Source organism: Plectropomus leopardus, chromosome 11 (assembly GCF_008729295.1).
Source record: "Plectropomus leopardus isolate mb chromosome 11, YSFRI_Pleo_2.0, whole genome shotgun sequence".
Taxonomy (NCBI): domain Eukaryota; kingdom Metazoa; phylum Chordata; class Actinopteri; order Perciformes; family Serranidae; genus Plectropomus; species Plectropomus leopardus.
In genome coordinates, this window is record NC_056473.1 from 3609683 (window position 1) to 3632235 (window position 22553).

Sequence of the window (22553 nt, forward strand, 5' to 3'; positions counted from 1 at the left end):
AAACAATCTCTTGTTAAGCAATAAAAGCAAAACCAGTTCTGTTAAAACCTTGTCTTTCCAACAAATAATAGAAAAATATTGTTAGGGAGTCTCAATAATAGTATCAATATCAATAACAATGAACGATCCCCATCCCTAAGCCCAACATAAGAAAACAAAAGTTGAATATTTCATCTGCTCTTAGCACATTTACAAAACATGCAAACAGAAGCAACTGAGAAAAGGCGTGTAGGTTTTTTTACTGTCCTCTTACCATTTCATATTAAATGAAACTCTATTAAAGCAACTCCTCCCCTCTTGCACTGTATGTGCAGCCTCAGAGGCCTGGGGCAAACAATTACTCCTCCCTCCTAAATGAGTTTGGAGACTGACGTACTGGGTAGCTGTGCAAACAGCCCTTTATTCCCCTCAGTGGCACCTGTCTCCCACCCTGGGGATGGTGGGGAGCTTCATGATCACCATTTATTGAAGGGAAGCACCACTGTTGAAACAATTCCCCCCAGACTGCTATTCTGCTGCCATATGGCACACCTCTGTCTGTGTACTCAGCCAAAACAAAGACACAGAGCGGCCGCCAGAGGGCTAAAATTATTTCCTGAGGTCTTCTGACATTTTTAATACTTTCTTAGCTCATATTAAAAGCACACAACACAAAATGAGAAAATAAGACAAGACAGCTGTGTAGATTTTTTCATCAAATGTTTCTGCTTGAAAGGTCATTTTGAAGGCACATATACAGCCAGGTTTTCAGCTTAACAGTCTTCTTATCTTTTAGGGATAATCTCAATGTTTTGGCACACCTCAATGACACTTAAGTCTTCTTTTTCTTTTTTCTTTTCTTCTCTTTCTCAAAATTAAGCTCAGACATTGGAGAACACAAATATATAGAGTATGTGCGTGCCACTAAAATGGATACTCTTAAGAGTGTTATTTTTGGCCAGGCTAGCATCATGGCTCTCAGGACAGCAACTTCGTCTGATGGTTGATATGTCCACTTGGGTCCAGACTGAAATAGCTCAACAACATTTGGACTGATTGCATAAAAATATTGCCCTGACATTCATTGGTCCCCAGAGGATGAACCCTACTGACTTACTTGATGACTTTCCTTTTCATGTTGCGCTACAAGCAGGACATAGTTTAAACTTATCCAGTCAAACATGTCACTGGCACAGAAGGAGGTACTAACATTAATATTTCCTAATGATGCACCCCAATAACTTTGGGGATCCCCTGACTTTTTATCCAGATCAAAGACCTGCAAACCTGAAATTATCAGCCTCTGCTGTACTCTGTGTTTAGCTAACCTTAGCATGCTATGATGCAAAACTAAGATGGTGAACATTGTAGGCATTATATCTACTAAAATAATGTATTCTCATGCAGAAGTGCTTTTATCTTATGAAAATGCACATGCAGTGGTTTGTATGATGTCTTAAGAATTAGAGCCACAGGAATGGCGTTGTCACATTACGTGCTTAACACTGGTTGCGTAGTTTAGGTTTAGGAAAAGAAACACGGTAATGACATACTTAAAATAACTTAAATTTCACTCGATTTTACACAGTACATAAACACTGGTTTCCTGGGGGAAAGTCTTGTGTTTGTTTGACCAATCCACCACTTCAAACCTCTCTTCTTACCCAAACTTTTGCTCTTTACACTACCTCTATCTTTACTCATATCAGCACATTGGTCACATGATTGCAGCCTTCCCGTTTACGCTAGTTATACACAAATCACTGGCTTGTAGTGGTATATACAAATAGTGGTGCATTACTTTTCACAAATACATGTAGGTACAGTGCATGAAAATAGCCTGACTAAAACATCAGCATGTTAGCATTGTTATTGTGTCTCCAAGCTAGCATTAGCATTTAGCTTGCAGCACTATTGTGAATAAGCAGAGCCTCACAGAGCCACTACCCTGGCTGTCAGCCCTAAGACTTTAATCATATGCAGGATTTTGTACCTACTTTTCCACAGTTTTGAAAGGATTTTATGGATTCTCTGGTGTTGTAAATGCCACAACCTTTCAATACTCATAAGAAACTTTCTCACTGGTGGACAGCATATACAGATATACATATATATCATATAGCTTTCAGTACCATCATTCCATAACCAATCATATCAAAGATCAATCTTACAGAACATGCCAGCATCAGACTGTAGTCACTAAAAGCTCTTGATTTGATATTTGGTTTGAAATAGACACCGTATAAGACAGCACACAATAGCAGCAACACATCTATTACAACAGAGTGCAGAGGAGTGCATTTGATGGCTCAGAAGATATCAGATACTCTATTCAGTCATCATGACACAAACACCCCCAGAGAGACAATCGCTGTGACAATCATATGCACAACTGTTAAATCCTAAACCCGTGTCACTACTTGGCCTGAAAACCTATTTTCCTTGAGGCAGCGATGCAGTTGTTCGGCACTAACCGCCGCTCCTAATGTGATTTTCTTGTGCTAGATGTGGGAATAGTGTTGTGTTACAATTACAAACATTATAGGGCACAAAATGGAATTTTCTGAACCAAATGAAAAGATGCGTGTGATTGAGTCTGCTATGTACTCACTCACTACTGGAGTCAGTGAGGCTTGCAGGCAAATGGAGACAGAGGGCACCAGATAACAAGTCTCTATCATGGCTTGTTGTCTAATATATCCAGACACACAACCTAATGAAGCAGGAATAATGAGAATGTTTTTCCTTAACTGATTTTTAGCAGCTGCTGTGGCTGAGGGAGGAAGACACGTGGGAAATACCCTGTGACAGGCAGTGGTTGTCATGGTCATCAAGGGCAGTCTGGCTGGCTTCCAGGTTGGCCAGCCAATCAGAGACTGAATAGATGACTCAGAAAGACATTCCACAGGAGTAATTCAGACCCGTAATGTGACAAAGGTATAAACTACCTATGATTTCTCCTTGTAATGCAATTATGTGAAGGCGAGACAATCTCTTACAGAGAGCTATAACAAATGTTCAAAGATCTACTATACGGGATTGTCAGTTACTGTTTGTGAACACGCTTGCCAGCAAAAGTAAAAGTAAAAGCCAACCCCAGATTCACTCGTTCTGTTTTATCCCTCTTTATTTACGTTTTTTCATCACTGTGTCTCTTGGATGCCTTCTGCAAGCAAACACTTGAGCGCCATTGACGGAACTATACATCAGTGTGTTTTCGGCGGCTGGCACAAGGGGGCGCTCTCACGCTCCCTGTGTGTAATTTTAGGGCTGCTAGGATTCGTAGTTGTAGTACAGAAGACGGTAGATCAAAGCGTGAAGTGGAGTAGCCGGGATCAGAGAGGGAGGTGATTCGAAACTACAGCAACAAAGCTACATCAATTCAATATCTGCATAAATGCCCCCCAAAAAATGGAGAGGATCAAGTGGCCAGTTTCGCCAGCGGATGCTTGAAGAAACTCTCATGGATGTCGGGCCCCCCCCCAAGCTCTTGACTGAGTGAACCGTGGAGTCCGAAGCGTTTACTTTGAAAAAATCAAAGCAGGCCCGGTCCCCCGAATACTGCAGGTAGGAATAATGGAATGGGACTCTGGTTCTATTTTGTGGGTTTCCTCTCTCTGAACTGGGGCAATGATTTGTTGCATTGTGCTGTACTTTGCATATTTACACATTAACACACATTTGTAATACAATTTTCAGGTGTCTTTTATGTCATTGAAGGCAAAATTATAATATTCAAATCACTGTTTTGCTTGACAGACTCCCTTTCACAAAAAATGCATTTTTCTCAGTTTTCTAGAAAAAAAAGTGGTCTTTTTGATGAAACTAGCCTCAATTCAACTTCAGATAAATCAAGAATGGAACAAGGTGCAAACAAACATTTTTTTACATGACCAAAAAGAGAGTTTCTTCTTTCATTTGAGTTATTTGGTGTTTTCTGACTCTTTGTGCTAAATATTCTGTGGGTCTTGAAAGTGACTCAAAATGGCCAGAAAAGCTGGCACAAGCCACTTTCCATTATGTAATAGGGCTGGCACTCAATGAGTTAATCGGTTATCAGAAAATGTAATCAAACATGTTAAATTTAATCGATAAGCTATGTAATGCTGTCAAAGTATATGCAAAATGTTTCTGTGAGCTTAGATTGAGGAAAAATCGCAATATTGTATGTTTGTGTATTGTTTGAAAAAGTTTTTTTTTTTTTTTCAAATGACGATTAATAAATTAATCAATTGTTAATTTTCCCAATAATCAATTTTGGAAAGTGATATCGATTTGCAGCCCTAGTACATGCCTATGAAGGTCCTGAGCACAGAAATTTAAAAAAGGAAGTAAGAAAATACAGGCAGAGAGAGTTTTCAGATAAATACACTGTCACACACTTCACGTGGGTCATAAGTGATGATTGACAGGGATTTCTGCTGAGTCTATACATTGTTTCTGAAGAAATCCTTCATTAGCACTGTGGCCTCACTGCAAGAAGGTTGCAAGTTCAAACCCGCTGGCCGGCTGGGGCCTTCCTGTGTGGAGATTGCATGTTGTCCCCATGTTAGTATGGGTTTCTCTGGGTTCTCAGGCATCCTCCCTCAGTCAAAAGACATGCAGGTTAATTGGTTGCTTTAAATTGGCCATAGGTGAGAATGTGAGCATGACTGGCTGTCTGTCTCTAGAGCTGCTTTTACAAAGAGACTGCGCTACAGGGCCACAACGAAGTCCCCCCCTTTATACCGCCCCAGCATTTTACACAGAACCAAACAATGGTGTTGTTTCATTCCATTCTGGTGTGTTTATGCACTGCATCGCAGCATCCTGTGATCAAAAGAGGTATGAGGAGCATGACATTTAACATACGAGCGTCCGCCTCTAACATGACAAATAATATATGCGATGGAAGCACTTTGTAAACAACATCTCAATCAAAATCAGTTACCTTCTCTGTTACATGACAGCTGATCTCATTCTCTGCTCAGAGGGTAAGGACCTCCTGAATCTCATTGTTTTCCCAGTTTGCAACATTTATGGTCACATCTTTCCAGCTCTACGTTTTACACCAAGCTCTTTACAGCGCTGTCACTACCTCCGGCTCAGAGGCATATGCAGAACGGTGAGGCAGCTTAACAAGGGGATTTTCCCACCTTGAACTGGCATTGTAAATAAGGCTTATGTGCCAGCCCTGTGATAGTCTGTGATAGTCTGGCAGGGAGTACGCCACCTCTCGCCCCATGTCACTTAGGATAGGCTGAATAGGTTCCATTACTGGTCTTTTTGCTAATTAAATGTATCCTTATGTATTTTGAGCCATAGAAAAAAGTAATCTTATAATGCAAAGGAGAGTGTCATCTAGCTGCAGCAGAAGCAAAAATTTATGATTGTGCACCCCTTCTTCTTTTTCATGTATTAAATTAGAAAAATCAATATTATAGATAGATGTATCACAATAACAAATTTTTTTTTGGAAGATATATTTTCCTAGAAAATGTTGCAATAAATGAACGTTAGTGTCATCATCATTTTAACGCCTTTTTATGCCACTGATAAACTGATAATATAGCAAAATAATGCAAGTACATTGTTTCAAAGAAAACTTTTAATTCTCAAGAATATTCTACATTGGAATTGAAATGTGAAAAAATATTAAAATATCCTAAATAAATAAAATATAAATAAACTGGACAGAACAATCTTGTATTGGCAAATACTACTGTTATTGTTTCAAAACCGAAAACATTTGCTGATCTGACCCCGAACCTGCAGTGGACAGCTGGCTTTGTGTCTGCAGCTTGTTGTGTATTTTCACTGGCCAGCCTCTTTGTCTCCTGTGTGTGTTCATCTATCTCCTCTCCAGAGACACTCATCTCTTCTGACTGCTGCGCTGACACACACACAAAGGAAAGGAGACTGATTGCATGCATGAATAGCTGTTAGTGTAATCTGCAGGCCCAGGCACACGTGGAACAACGGGAGCCACCCAGGTCTTTATTTGATTCTAAGATGGGAAAAAAGCAATGACTGATGGATGACATGGCATGCAAATATGCTATATGCACACAGACACCCGCAAGGCGAGCATACAGCGCGAACACACACAAATAATGCCTCTCATAGAGCAACTCAGCCTGTCATTTATCGACCCAGCGGAAAACACAACTCCTTCTCTGGAGGAAAATTGCTCAGAGTGGGTGGCAAATTAGACTTTGATAAATTAAACATTCAATGGGTGATTTTTCAACTCTAAATACCAAAAACAACCAGCCCGCCCTCGTCTCAACATCTTGTCGCACCATTACACACGGCTCTCTCAAAGCTCCTCCGCTCTCTGCTGTTCTCGTTTTCATAAGCGGATTTGTTCAACTGTGCACCGAGGCACACCTGAGAGACAGCCGTGTATTGTCACTCTTTTGAACACGGAAATAAAAGACGGTAAAGGAGAGCAGGAGTGAGACCCACAGAACAGACATGTACTGTCAGTGCAGTTCAAGTGGCGCTCTTCACAGACTCCGAGCCCTATCTGTACGAAGAAGTACACAGTAATTTGTGAGAGTTCAGATGGCTTTTCAGAAGCATTTTAGAATGATAAGCCACTGTCCTCATGGTAAACATTATATTACAACCATAAATGATTATGAAGGGTATTATCAATCCCCTTAGACAGGTTTTCATTACATATTTACAGAAAACGTAAGCAATATTTTTAAAATTGCATTAAAACACAATTATGAGATGACTGTGTTTTCACTGAGTGATGTCATGCAACTTCTCCTCTGGCGATAACATTCCAAGAAGCATGGCGATGGATGTTCAAAACATCAGCAGCTTTATTTCTATTGCAGCCACTGCACTAGCCGTCATTATTTCTAATCCAAGGCCACGTAGGCATGTTATGTGAGTGATAATGGAAAGACGAGCCCCTTATATGTGGAAGCAGCCACATGAGGTATTTCTGGGAGCTGATAGTCCACGATTTCTCAGAGGAATTGTGGATTAAAAACTTCCAGATGATCCGCTTAACTTTTGAAGAGTTATGTGATGCAATATCACCTCTTGTAGCTCCTGCTGCATCATGAGGGAGTCAGTTCCTACTGACAAACACATAGCATCATGTGACCGATAAAGTGTGAAGGGGTGCACAATCCTTTTTTTCGGAATTGATTTGTTTCCATTAAGCCTATTTTATATTCGCAATTTCAATTTGGCACTTAAGAGCCGAATGTGTGCGAGAAAAACAAGGCCCCCATTTTATACCAGCCAGAATTCTCAGATCTTAAATCAATTTTTACCTCTAACATCAGCGTCTCAGTTCAGACGTCTGGGTTTGTTGGACCATTCATACTTGTTTACACTAGGAACCCATGCAGTAATATGATACTGGATCCTATAGTCACCTTTACAGACCCAATCAAGTAGAGGAGTATCTGCCATGACATGACCAATCCACACTAAATACAATGTCTGTCAATGTCATTATAAAATTCAGAGTTTCCACTGTCAGTCACAGCTGGTATTTTTCTGTGCCACAGCAATAAAAATAATCCCACTGAGTTCCAAGCAAACAGACTTTAAATACTTCAGTATCTGCAGAGCAGTGCATCCCTTGTTTAGACATTTCATTTTTCCAAGTTATGCAATCAAAAGCTCTCGGTCCATATTGCAAAGAAAACGATATGGTGATATTTTCTTTAGATATATATTATCATGTGATAAAATACTGGAATTTCAGCAGATGACCTGAAAAGCTCTATTTGGAAATATTCAATCAATCTAGAATTTTTAGGATGAATGGATCTATGTATAAAATAATATAAATAAAAATTAAAAAATGACTTTTTACTATATAGACTTCTGAGGAGTAAGAGCAGGAAATTAGATTGTTCAATGATTGACTCGCCTGAAACAATATCATGCAGCTGGTCTCGGGGGTTTTATATTCTTGTCCAAAAGGGGAAACTTTCTTTTGTCCTCCCAAGTTGCAGCGGACAGGTCAACACCTTCATGCAAATCGCCTCTGCACCAAGCTGTAAGAATAACCTCTCCCATCACTGAAAGGACTTTGCTGACATTATGCTTTTTGTTTATTGCCCCACACTTGGCAAATTAATATTATGCATCAAATATTGGGGTGCCAGTCATATCTAAGATGCCAGTAACTGGCACATGTGGTTGCAAACATCCCATTACACTACACATTCCTAAAAAAATGAAACTTACTACATTGTTTAGTTCGCCGATGAACTTAACAACCCTGTTTGCATGCTTTGTATTTATGTTTTATTCATACATGACTCACAGTCTGGTGAAGTTAACTGCTGTTGGAAACCGAGGGTCTGCATGTACAATGCTATAATACTGTTTATATTAGGAGAATATAAGCTGTTACCAAAAAGCAATCTGCAAAACTGCCAACGTAAACCTTGTAGAACCTGAAAGGATTTTTGAATCACTTCACAGCAATTGATATTTATATTTTATTAGGCTATATTGCGATACACGTATATATATATATATATATATATATATATATAAATTTCTCTAAACTATCGTAAACTACTAAAATACAAAATTATGAAATGATCTATATGTACAAACACACAAAACCGTTTACACTCAGTGTTCTCAATGAAGTCATTTTATACATCACATGTGGAACAAGCTGCAATGCGTCAAGTATATTCGTATATTCTCCCACCCCTAGTTCTATGGCTGACTTTTTGAACCCAAACCACATCAAGAGGACAGAAGGAATGCCCACATTCAGTATCGCTTTCCAGATCCTCCATGTTTGTTTTTGGTGTTGTGCATTGTGTAGATGCCCCCTTGGCCACACAGAGGGACCCAAAGTGTTTTCAGATGGCATAAACGAAATAAGCAATATAGCATAACATGAAATGATAGATGTTTATTTTATCATCAGAGGATGTATTTTGTCATATCGCACAGCCCTAAATCGAGCTGCCTCACGAAAATCAGCTGGACCACAAATCCAGTTTATATAAACACTCTTGGAATCTATCAGTCTTGGAATGAGCCTATCCCATGTTGTAGCGACTACAGGAAACAAACGAGAAGTGGCTGAGAGGCTGAAGCTGAGCCTGGAGTGGTCTTCACGCAAACAAAAGATTTGCTTAGATCCAAAAAATAAAAAGTGTAGTCAACAAAAAAATACGGCAACCCACTTCACCCTCTCTCCTATCTACCTGATACCGGTGAAATGCAATTCTTGTGTAGATTATCAATGTCACCGGCCATATCCATGTGACCCAATTCTCCCAATAACCATAATCATGAAACTGATAAATAATAATATCCCATCACACTTACAAAAAACATGAAACAAAATATAAACCATCCCAATTAAATATTTATGTCACAAAATTCTCTCCTTTCTAAAGGAATTCATAGCTCCTATATATGTATAATGATCAAGCAAAACAGTGATTTGAATGTTATAATTTTGCCTTCAATGACATAAAAGACACCTGAAAATTGTATTACAAATGTGTGTTAATGTGTAAATATACAAAGTACAGCACAATGCAACAAATCATGGCCCCAGTTCAGAGAGAGGAAACCCACAAAATAGAACTGGAGTCCTATTCCATTATTCCTACCTGCAGTATTCGGGGGACCGGGCCTGCTTTGAACACTCTGATTTTTTCAAAGTAAACGCTTCGGACCCCACGGGACACTCAGTCAAGAGCTTGGGGGGGAGCCTGAGATCCACGAGAGTTTCTTCCAGCGTCCGCTGGCGAAACTGGCTACTTGACCCTCTCGGTTTTTTGGGGGGCCTTTTATGCCAATATTGAATTGATGTAGCTTCGTTGCTGTAGTTTCGCATCACCTCCATACAGATCTCTCTGCTCTCTGATCCCGGCTACTCCACTTCATGTTTTGATCTACCGTCTTCTGTACTACAACTACGAATCCCAGCAGCCCCGAAATTGCACACAGGGAGCGTGAGAGTGCCCCCTTATGCCAGCTGCCAAAAACACACTTTGACGTATATATATGTCAATGGCACTCAATGAGTTAAAAGCATTTGGACATCAAAAGCTAGCAATAAATAATCTGTTCCTTTAACAGAAATGACCACACTGAAGCCATTACAGAGGCAAGATCCCACAGAGCATGCTAAGAAGCTAAATCTGATGAGGAGACAAATAAGACATGAGACTTTGAGACATTGATGGCAGAACTGTTAGATGGAAGACGGAGGGGAGGGACGATGATCATTAGCTCAAAAAACCCTGCAGTGAGGCTGTGTGCTGCAGAACCACAAGCCCGATGGCACAGACAGAGAGAGAAAGAGGTGACCCGCGGAGCAGCTGAGGGCGGGTTGAAAGAGAGAAATAGCGGGAGGACAAAAGAGTGAAATATGTCTCATAAAAACACCTCACTTTTTCACTTAAAAAAAAAGCTCCCTTGTAGGACATCAAACCTAACTGACGCAATGAAGAGTGAACTGAGAGTTGAAGATTAAATTAATCTTCTATACCTCAATCTCTATCAGCACTTCTGTGATGTTCACTGCTCTGCTGGCTGATCGGCAGACACAAGAGTGTCACGGCTGTCAGATCACATCTGATTTCAGCTCAGCACCTGTCCTCCGAGCCGATGACACCCACATTATTATCAATTTCCATTACAAAGCAACTTTTGTATCGCGTGACCGAGGATTATTCACAAGAAACAACACTGTCGGGACGACACAGGCGATACATGCTCTGTGCTCCCAAATAGCTGTTAATAGAAAATGAATCCAAACGAGCACAAATCACGGCATTTTAAGCCGGCTGTTGTCAAACAAAAAGTGCACTGTTTTTCGCTGTGAGTGTGGTAGTACGAGCATATGCCTGTGTTTCCTCATTAGTCTGCAGAGGCACAGGGCCCTGAAGTACAGAGCGAGACAAAGGCTGGATTCTCTTATACCGCAGAGAGCCCTGTGGCCCAGAGACAAACAGGACCAGAGCGAGGAGGACGGAGTAGAGAGGAGAGGACAAAAAGTATAGTCTGACTATTGAAGGCAGCTCAGGGACATTTGTCCATTAACCCTTTGAAACCTTGAAATTGCCTTGGTTTCTTTGAACAAAAACAAAAAACATGCAAAGTAGGCAGTGAGCAACTTAAGAAGGAATCACCCCAAACAAATAGCAAGAAACTACTAAAAAGTTACAAATAAATCACCTGAAATTACAAGAAAACAGAAAGCTAAAAGAACAAAGCAGGAAATGACCTGAGATATGTGCTGAAATGAAAAACAATAAATATAAATACATTTTTTCTGTAACCTAATTTTAAATATATAATTAAAATAATTATAAATATAGTTTTTTTAGAATATTTTTCTGTAGTTATTTGATAATTTGCTAATCATTCTCTCTCATTTTAAGCTCATTTTCAGGACATTTTTTTTACAACCTTTTACTATTTTTTTGGCAATTCATGGCTCATTTTACTCTATGCTGCTGATTGCCTTTTTTCCATTGTTTTTCAATCAATCAAACCACTTTGCTCAAGTTTCAAAGGTCAAAAAGCTTGTGAAAGGCATCTGAACACAGCACAAGATGGTTATCAAGGTTTCAAAGGGTAAAACTATTTGAGGGCAGCAATAACAGTAAATGGTAAACCATCAGAATGAGCACTGCTAACTTAATATATTCTGTGCTTCGCAAAATCTACAAACTAAAAACAAAGCTACAAAGACATCAGCAAAAGCAAACTTTTTTCCTTCTTTTGTATGTTTAGACAACATTGAGTAAATAAGGCGGAAAATGCATCACAGTTATATCACAAAATCTAATTTTCCTGCCCTCCATTAGCAGCTGTCCGCAAAGCTGTGGCAGAGCATGTTACAGTCCCAAAACACAAACAGTAGGGCTGTTACACAACAGAAATAACTCTGCACAAAAAATGTGTCTCATTATAAAACATAACTAAATATCAACCAAGGCTTTCACGCTATCCTGCTTGCAGTAAACGCTGAGCCTGATAGAACGTTGCAATTAAAATTCTGTTTGAAATTGTGCTCACAAATTTTTGAGGTCAGCGTTTGAAGACAGCTCTTATCTGATTAGTTCTCTGGCTGGAGGTGGTGGTGCATCAGTCCTGCACATCATATCTGCAGGTTATAAACACCCTTTATTATCTGTAATTGATCAAAGCTTAACTGTTTTTCCCTCCTTTTAAATGAGTTATCGGAGGCTCTCCCCTTTGCAATGCCCACCAAGAGTTGCACTACTGCACCCTGTTAACTCATTTATGAGGCCACTGAAGTATATAAATATCACCAACAAGCTGTGCAATCTGTTTGCATTACTACGGCTGCAGGCTTACTCCTATTAACCCTTTCATTATTTATGCAAACCTATTTTTTAACTGGATTTTATATCATTTTAAATAATGATTATATCTTTGCACCTCTTGTCTGCGCTTTTGCTATTTTTAATGGTGACTTTTATTCCTAAATCTTTAATCATTTAGTAAATCATTTTACCTTTTGTCATATCTGCTCTATAAAGCACTTTGTGTTGCCCAGTTGTACAAAATGTGCGACACAAATAAGGCTGCCTTGCCTTGCCTTTGAAACCGGGGCAAATTGACTTGATTTCCTTCAAAAACATGGGAATAAGACAGTCAGCAACTATCGAAGAAATGACCACAAAATTAGCAAGAAATCAGAAAAAAGTACGAGAAAATCACTTGGAAAAAAAACAAGATTAAAATTTTTTTAAAAAAGAAATGACCGGAAAAAGTGTTTTTAAATATATAATTATGTTTATTGGTAAATATAGCTCTCTAAACATTTTCTTTGCACTTTTTTTTTTTAAACAAATTTTCTCAAATCTACTAATTTCTTGCAATTTGCAAGACATTTCTTGTCAGGTTGCTCATTGCTTTTTTCCCATGTTTTTTTTAGAGAAATCGAACCAATTTGCTCATTTTTCAAAGTATTAAATTCTTGTGGAAGGCATCCAAATGCAGCACAAGAAAAGTCATGCAGATTTCAAAGGGTTAAAGTGAATCTTGGCCTGATGGGGGGAGCAGGATCATTGACACTGCTCAGCTCTTGTCCACTTCTCTTATTAGCAGACCAGTCCCCGCAGGGATATATTGGTCTGGGATGTTTAATATTCATGTTTCCAGGTGGAGTATAACCTCAGGCCCCTCTCCGTTTCTCATTGTCACACAATACATCCCAGACAGCACAAAGGAGGGCTCAGCAGACTGCTACCGCCACACTGACAGACTGCCTGCCTGCTCTCTGTCCAGCCCACACACACACACACACACACACACATAAACACACACACACAAAGAGACACTGGGGAATATGAGAGGGCCATTTGGTGAGACAAACCCAAACAAGCTCTGTAACCACATTTAAGCTATGTTCACTCTGCAGGCCCAAGTGGCCAAAATCTGATTTTTATCCCCCTATGTGAACCTGATGCGATTGCTTAATGACAGTGTGACCAGCACAAATCATATGGAATCTGATATTTTCAATTCAGATTTGGGCCACTTTCATATATGATTCTAGTCAAATACAAATCAGATTTTTTGAAAAGCAACCTCAGTCTGAACACTACGATACCCAGATCGGAATTCAATGCTACTTTTACATCACTTTAGATCGACATCCTTCTATAAAATGAAGAAAACTCCGTCTGTCTGTCCATCCGTCTGCCTGCATCTAATTTTTTCCTCGATGGGTTGCCTAATCAGTCTGAAATTTCAAATGGGCATTAGGAAATGCCATCAGTAGAGACTGACAAAGCCCTTTGTCTCATTCACCCACTGCTGACTTTCTTCTTCTCCCTGTGGAGTCACTGCACAATAACTTAAAAAAGTAAACTGTAAACCGTCACATCAGTGGACCTCATGTTTATTATGGACTTCTTCTCCTTTTTTGCATCCATATACACAGTGTTCTGTGTGTGTGTGACGTCTTATTGTTCTTCTGGGCACATCAGGGCCATGACCAGTTCACATTGGAGTCTGATACTGGCCACATTTTAAATGACAGTTAAGTTAAAAAATCATATCTAGAAAAAAATTCAAATTGGGCACTTAGGCTTGTGTTAGTGGCATCAGCAAGCATCCTGATGTGCCACAACTCAAGAAAAGTGTGTGTGAGCTTGTGTTTTCAACTAGAACATAGCAAAAGTTGCATCTCATCCTTAGCTAAGCTCTTTCATGAATCCCAAAGTTCAATTTCCCAGTAAAATCCCACTCAGAGCTGTGTGTGAGACAGCAGTGACACACAAGGGTGAAGATTAAGGACCACATCCAAAGGCAGCAAGTGAGCAGCAGCCCTGTGCAACCTTGACACGCAGCACCGGCCCTTTCATTATCAACAAGACGTGACTGATAAAGTATAACTGGCAAGTGGCTGCTCCCACATGTCAAATCCCCATGAGAGATTGGAGAGGGCTGCGAGCCGGGGCTGCCCTGCCCTGCTGTCTAGATAGACGCTACAGTGATGTAATCCTTAATCGCAAGCAGCCATGCGCCACAGGTTCAGCCAATCGTGATACTGGTGCGCGGTGATGCTGGTAAACACAAGTGACGTTCTCCTGAGGTTACTGCTCATGAAACATTCAGACCTAGCACACATTTTAATCATTTATATGAAGCATAGCAACAGTGTGTCTGCTGCCGTTGGCTCTGAACACACACACACACACACACATAGGTGTGCACTCTTCCAAACCTGGCTGACACATTGTGTGCCTAGTAGACCTGTCACAGGACACTTCTGAAGGTCCTGACAGCGTAAAGTCAGCATTGACTTACAGTCACCAGTGATCTCTGAAGTGTCACACTGGACATTGAAGATAAAACTGCAGTAACAATATATAAAACATATTTGCACTGAGCATTCAATAATCACCTTGAGTAAGAATTATTGTTGTTTTTTTTTAAAAGTATGTTTTTCTAATTTTTTTATATGAATATATACTCAAATATGTATAAAAAAAACCCACAAACAACTGAAAGCGAAAACAGTAAAAAACTATTTCACTTAGAGCTGGGCAGTAAACGAACTATTTTTGGAAACAACCAGACCTGTGGCCCACACTGTAAAAATCCATGCTGTGGCCCCTCAACTTGGAGACATAATTATCAAGTAAAAATGTTTAATAAATATGAGTAACCGTTTATTTACATTGTTTTTACTTAATCTTAATAATCAAAAAAAGACTTAAAAGAAATCCCAGCCAATAATCTTTATTAAATAATTTTAATAAAGATTTCATAAGGAGGGCTTTGAATAATTTTTATTGAATAATAATTATTTTCTTTTCCTTCACCTGGCCATTTGCAATCTATTACCAACTCTCAGATCTGGCACTGAGAGTCTTTTCAGGTTTGCATTTTTGTTTGGTCATGCTTTGATCACATAGTTCCTAATTTAATTCATAATTTTGCCAACTTCATTTGGGAAAATGTAATGACAAAATATACATATGAGAACTTGTCAAAGTGAGGGCCCATTCACATACCATGTTTCTGCAGCCTCAACAAATCCACTGTTTTTTAATGTAGACATGCACCAGGTGCACTCAAAAGCAACACTGTTGCTACATGTAAGCACCCAAGCGCCTCTTTTTCAGGGCATGACTGCTGCGCCCAGAGACGAACACAGTTCCAACTTTTGCTCGCACGTTGCATATCATGTGACGAGAAAGAACCAATCACAGCTGGTAGGAATCTTCCCTTTCTTGCAAAAGTATCAGTCTATGATCCTTTTAGTGCACGGCTGCCCAGAGCTTACATCATACAGCAAGCACAGAAGGTCTATGACAATAATGACATCACAGGAGGTAAGAGAGTAAATGTGTGTCAGAGGAACAGTGGGACAGTCCAAAGAAGGTCATCCTGGTTGGCGTGGGCATGGCATCAGTCACCTCACCACCACTGCCATCCAATGGCATTCAGGATATAAATTACCTTCCTGTGAGCGCTAACGGCCAAGTCTTTGTCAGAGCCTTTTGGAAGGGGAATCCTGACCAGTGACTGATCTCACATTTTGTTAGGGTAACTGTGGAGTCACCGTAGCAACAGCTGAGACCCTGGCACCATGCCTCAGAGTGAAGCAGCCCTAACACACAGACTCCCATCCCCCGGCAGCCTCCTCACCGAGACGTCAGCAGACATGAAGAGAACTTGTCCGGCACTGATTTTGGACACAGCAGTAGTGTCTTAGTAGTTACCATTAATACCCTATTACACTTTATAAGTAATCAAAAAAACTGATATTTAATCCGTGAATTCATAAAAAAGTTTGTCACAACTGACCAAACATTGACTTTTGCCCACCATGTTTATGTATTTATGACGTCAAGTTGGCAACTTGTGTTATAAAATAACGTTATCAGTGTTAGTATACTGGCCTGACATGCTTTATAGTTCAAAGTTTGCCTGCTTGCTACAGCTGATAGATGCAGATGCTAACATATATGTAAGTAAATGATAGCTACTCGGAACTAATTAATGAAATATATAATCTTTTACTGTCATTTGTTGAAACTGTTTCCATGCTTTCTGCCATTACTGATGCCTTGAAACATCACGCAAATGTCACAACTCGGCAGCTCTGGTATCATTGAAATGCCCCAATTTCTTTTTTTTAAGGAACTTATTGAAATTTCCCAATTTTCTACTCACAATTACGACTTTGTAGGGACGTTCATATGCTCGTTCCTTGTAAATCTGATATTTCCGAGAAGCATGTGAAGGCAGCATCAGCACAGACTTCAGTGCGGGGCTGTACAATTAATCAAATATTAATCGTGATCTGGATTTTGGCCTCCCACAATTAAACGATGGAAAAATGTGTTGCCCAGTGTGAAAGTGAAAGCAGTGCTCTGTTATTCTAATTTCTGGGAAACCGTTTTGGCACAATTTTATTTATAGTTTGCCTCTAGGAGATGCATTGTGAATAAAGCACAATTTAATTTGTTGCAAAGATTTGTACATCGGCAAAAATATAGCAAAGCATGGGAGTAAAATCCGTGCACCGTTGAATGTGAAACTGCAATAGAAATATTTTAAATTCAATAATTATCACATATGATAAAAAAAAAATCCTGATTCATTTTGGCCATCATCATTCAGGCATCAAATGTTTGCTTTTGGGTTAATTGGCGAGCTGAAAGCTGGTGGTTGTGGTTCCATCATACAAAACAGTTATTAGAAAAGCAGGGGAAATCACAGGTTTCACAGGGTGCAAGCTATAATTAACTCTGTATCTGGAGAGGGCCAGATCACTGTGCTGACAACCATTCAATAAATCTGTAATTAATTAGAGGCACAACGACAATTTCTGGAACTTTTTGAAGTGCGAATCAGATTTGCACCAGTAAAGGAGAAAATAGGTATGATCTACATCTTACATCATATATAAGCATTTGAAGAGATGTTAAGCAAAAAAACTTAAAACTGTCAGAAACAATACGACTAGAGTGGAAGAGAGCTTAAATGCACCCTACTCTTTCGATGAACAAATAGCTGCTCAAAAAGCCGAACAATCCTTTCGGGGTAAACAATACTTTTCCTGCATCTGTAGAGACTGTCTCTCTTTCTGTCTCCTCTCCCCACACAAAACTCACACAATACCTTTTGAGCTCCTGTTTTGAGCTTACTGTGACGTACAGACACTTTGAGAATGGAGATCCAGAGGAAATATTGGCAACTGACTGTGTAAAAGTGGCATATTTAGGCCTCCTTTATATGCACAGGCTGGGAGATAAAACTTCTAAGGCAAAGTGGGGATAAACAACCTGCATTTAGATGTCTTCGACTTATCAATATTGCATCTGACAGAACTAAATTAGAAAAGAGTTTTTCTACAGGAGCAGAGACACACACAGTGAGGGCGCATGCTGTATTTACGGTGGGTGAATGCGCTTGGTCTTTGATTATCTATTTTCTTTAAATGTGATTTCTTTGTTATTCAGATGTGACACAAATGTGAGGCGATGCTGAAGTCTGACTCTCTGCTGCAACGCTGCATTAAAATCACAGAGCAGAAGAGGCCTGAGGGCAACAGAGGATTTCAGGCACTTCCATTAACCTGCATCTGGATGAGAGCTGAATCCAAAGGGCTGCGTAATGATGAGCGCTCACTCTGTCCTCCTCCAAACATAGTGGAAAGATCCATAATTCATCAAAGCAAAACTTAAGTTTATGCATTACAGCTGCCTTAAAAAGATGGACACATTTTCTGCCCTTCATTTGAAAGCCCACAATGCTCAGCTGTGTCGTATGCATATTTTCTGTTTCTAATTTCTGCTGAATGTGGCCTGATAAATGCAGACATGGTGGGGATGTCCCTGTCATTGAGGAAACTGATACCTGAGTCAGTGTCAGAAGGAGGAAGCAAGGTTCCCATGGATCCTTAGAAAGTCTTAAAAGGCATTAAATTCATTATTCTAAAAATAAGGCCTTAGCTGTCATTAAATTGACTTAAAAGTCTTAAATCTCCCTTGCCTTAAGTTGCAGGAACCCAGAGGAAAGAGGCTAACATAAGTCAGGGGCAAATCTGAATTTGGAGCCAACAGTTTAGGGAAACGATCTGAGTGCAATGGAAACAGTAGGTGGGTTTCCATTACAGATTTGTGCAAAACTTAAGCCATTTTTTCAAAATGTGGATAAAACACAATTGCGAGATGACTACATTTCCACTGAGTGATGTTCGGTGACTTCTCTCACGATAACATTCCAAGAAGCATGGTGTAGGATGTTCAAAACATCAGCAGCTTTATTTCTATTGCAGCCACTGCACTAGCCGTAATTATTTTCAATCAAAGGCCACAAAGGCGTGTTATGGAGCAATAATGGAAAGGCGAGCACCTTATACTTAAGAGCAGCCACATATGAGGGATTTCTGGGAGGTGATAGTCCACGATGGCACAGAGGAATTGTGTATTCAAACTTCTGGATGATCCGCTTAACTTTTGAAGAGTTATGTGATGCAATAACAGCTCTTGTAGCTCCTGCTGCATCATGAGGGAGCCAGTTTCTACTGACAAGCACATAGCCATAGCATCATGTGACCTAGAAAAGCCAAAAAAGTGTTTCCATCGCAGTTTTGTGAAATATGGCTGATTGAATCACCTGAAATACCAACTCATGTAAGTGTCAAAACTTTTTTGCAATAAATGGGAGTTTTTTCGAAATAGACTCGTGTCCATTAGGCGTATTTTATTTTTGCTATTTCAATTTACGCAGTTTGAGGGATAATGGAAAGATTTCTACAGGGAGTAAATTCCCAGCTCACTGGAAACAGGATAGGAAGGTGAGAAAGAGGGAGAGACACAGAGGTAGAGCGAGATCATGTGAGAGAATATGACCTAGTTATGCCTCTTACTTTGCATTCCCTCCTCTGTGTGTCCTGGTATCCTGGGTGATTTTGCTTGTTGGCAGGCCAGAAGCCTTGCGGGAAAGAAGGGCAAAATTTTAACTAAAAGAAGAATAGGTTTTAGCGGTGTGGCCAGTCAGGTGGATTATCCTGCTGCCTCCCACGGCCAGGTTAGACAGAAAGATAGTCAGGATGCCAGACAGTCACAGCAGAGCCGGAGCATTCTCCTCTTACACTCCTCTCCTCCTCTCTCTAGCCTGCTGACGTCAGCCGCCCAGACCACACGACTCTGCTGCAAACAGCACACCTGCTGGCTTCACGGTCCATCTGGCCCAGCTCCATCTCTGGCCCCGCTCTCCCAGCGCAAATGCAGGTCTGTTTACAACCTGGGCACGCAGTCACGATCCTTCAGTAATTGCAGTATCTATTTCACGCGTGCTTGTGGGAGAGGAGCTACTGCAGTGCTGCTGATAGCAGATATCAAAGTGACAAGAATCATGCATGTCTTATTAATGTTGCATTGTTTCACGCTGCAGGTTAAACGTGTCCCCTGTAAGGTGGCGTTAATGTGTCTACATGTTGCTCCAAGAAATTCTCTCAGGATTTCCTCACACCCCTTTCCTACAACTGCACACAAAGGGAACGATTTTGTGTTGTCATTGATGTGACAGGCCCTCTCACCTACTTTTTTATGAAATCAGCATGAACATAAACTGCACAGTCCTCAAAGCAATGCTTGTAGTGCAGAGACAAAAGAAGGAGACATTTTTAATATCAGGGCCTCATTCTGTTTTCATCTTTACAAGCTGTCTCAGCTGACAATAGCAATAGTTTGTTTTCCACTTTATGAAAGAAATACATAGGATTACCTACGTCACTGAATGAGAGCAATCAATCTTGCATTAACTTGAGCAAATTGGTTTGATTTCCTCTTCAACTTCACAAGAAATTACCCAAAAAAAGCAAGAAATTAACAAGACGTTACAAGAAAATAGACTGAAAATTGGAATTCAAAAAAAGAAACAAGGAAATGGCCTGGGGGAAAGAAAGAAAAAATATTAAATATATAATTGTAATAATTATAAGTTTAAATTTCTAGTTGTCTGGATATTTTCCCTGATATTTTCCCCAAATACTTAAATAATTTTCTCTTTCTTGTCTTACTTTGAAAATAGATATAATAATAATAATAATAATAATAATAATAATAATAATAATAATTTTAAACTAATTTTCAGGTCATTTTCTTGTCCCCTTCTCCCGATTTCTTGCCAAGTTGCTCCTTGCCTGAAATAATTCAAATTTGCTCAGGTGGTTAAGGTTTAAATGCTTGGTAAAGGTGCCTAAATGCCTCACAAGAAAACGAAAATTTAGGTTTCAAGGGTCTAACACCACATAGCACATTTTAGCTTCTACCACTGTGGATGTGCAAGAGCCCCTGTTATAACTTGGAAGGCATGTTCTCCAGAGCAGCAACGGGATACCCAATGTGCATTATTGATGCCAAGAGGTTCACGAGAAACTGCATTAGCAAAAACAGTAAATGATGATTAATACCAAACAAGCAATAATCCAGCAAGCAGCACTGCCTCGAGCAAAGACATAAACTGACACATGAGACAAATAATCCTGCAAGAACGCCCTTTCAGTTATGTATTTCAGAGTGTAATGTGCTTTTTGACATCCCATCAACCTGAGCTTGAAGGAATTGCCATGTCTGTCCTACAAAGCTTCCTGAAATTCGTGTATTCTGGCAATAGTGTGTCACGTGAGGGAGATGCATCATGTTTTTTGGAATGACAAAAATGACTCTATGATGTTGTATTCAGGGTCTACATTGTGCCTTGGCACCAGCAATGGGACATGCAGGCACTTGCAGTCCCTCTACTTAACACACTCGCTATTTCTGTCTGCCAGGTCAGACACAATTGCATCGCTATTCAGAGCTCTGCAGAGTGTATCAACTGTGGTCGACAGGTGACTAACCTGAATGGTGCACGTATATTCCGTATCATCCAGCAGTCTCACGGTGCAGCTGTATTCCCGCTCGAGATTCCTGATGCTGCCACTCATGAATCGGCTCAACATCTTCTCAGAGAATCGCCGCTCCGCGTCTGTAGGACCAGAACAATAAACTCAACACCAGCGCGCAAGTGAATGTCACATTGACCACAATCCTCGGTCTCCTAAACGACCAGCAGCCATGCATTCAGCCGCCGAGACTTGCACCATTGTTGTCCCGTTAAGTTTTCGTGCAGTGGGCCCGTACTAAAAAAAAAAAACAAATCCAAGGATGCCTGCATCCAGATCCAGAGGCAGCTGAGCGCTGTTGTGTGTCTGTGGTAGAGCCGGGGATTATCTCTCACCATTCACCGCTGCCACTCGAGCAAGCGGGCGGGTCCCACTGAAAACTGACGTCAAAGTCAACCAACGGGAGCGTGTGGCGTTTTCTCTGCGCTTTTATGTCCAACATTGTTTTTCTTACGCCGCAGTTTATCCACACACACAGCTACCGAGGGCCAGATAATATCAAAAATAAAATAAAATAAAAGTAGAATTCTGATTTTGAAATACCTTCCACAGGATTACAATTAAATACAGAGTCATATTTTATTTATGCTGCAAAACTACTGGATGATGACTGCAGTGACTTACAATTTAGCCAAAAGCTGCCATGATGAAAATTCATTGAACCAAGAGGCACTCATGAGTAATTATAAATAGTAAATGCTGTTGGAAGCTCCAGGGGCAATACCTGAAAAAAACTACAGCAAGGTGCCCTGTCTTGGATCCCCTGAATCAATGGTCTCAGATAGCAAAAAAAAAAAAAAAAAAAAAAAAAAAACCCAGAAAAAGAAAATTAGTTTAAGTAAGTAAGTTTAAGTAAGAAAAAAAGTTTTTTAAAAAAAAAAAAATAAATTAAAAAAAAAACAGCAACAATAACTGGGAAATATTAATTTTTGAATATAATTTTTAATGAGTAAACACAAAAATTTCTTTTTTCCTTTTTGCCAAGACACTTTCCCGACAGTTAAAACATTTTTTCTGTTGATTTACATTTCTTATGACGTTGCTCATTGCCTTTTTTCCCCACATTTTTTAAGTAACTTCTTGTTTTTGTGCACTTTGGTTCAGTGTTTAAGTTTTTTAAATATATATATTTATTGAAATTAAAAAAGGAAAAACATTTTTTAAAGGAAATGAAAAAGATTTT

The 22553-nt window shown here is 39.8% G+C and overlaps 1 protein-coding gene across 1 annotated transcript in view; it reads right to left on the reverse strand.

Moving 5' to 3' along the window:
* LOC121950806 (FERM domain-containing protein 5) overlaps window positions 1-21537 on the reverse strand; it is a 91313-nt gene extending 69776 nt beyond the window's left edge. Inside the window, exon 1 of the mRNA XM_042496926.1 lies at window positions 21326-21537. Within this exon, the coding sequence (XP_042352860.1) occupies window positions 21326-21427 (102 nt within the window). The 5' untranslated portion in view covers window positions 21428-21537. The remainder of the gene's footprint in view (window positions 1-21325) is intronic.
* Between the last annotated feature and the right edge of the window lie 1016 nt (window positions 21538-22553).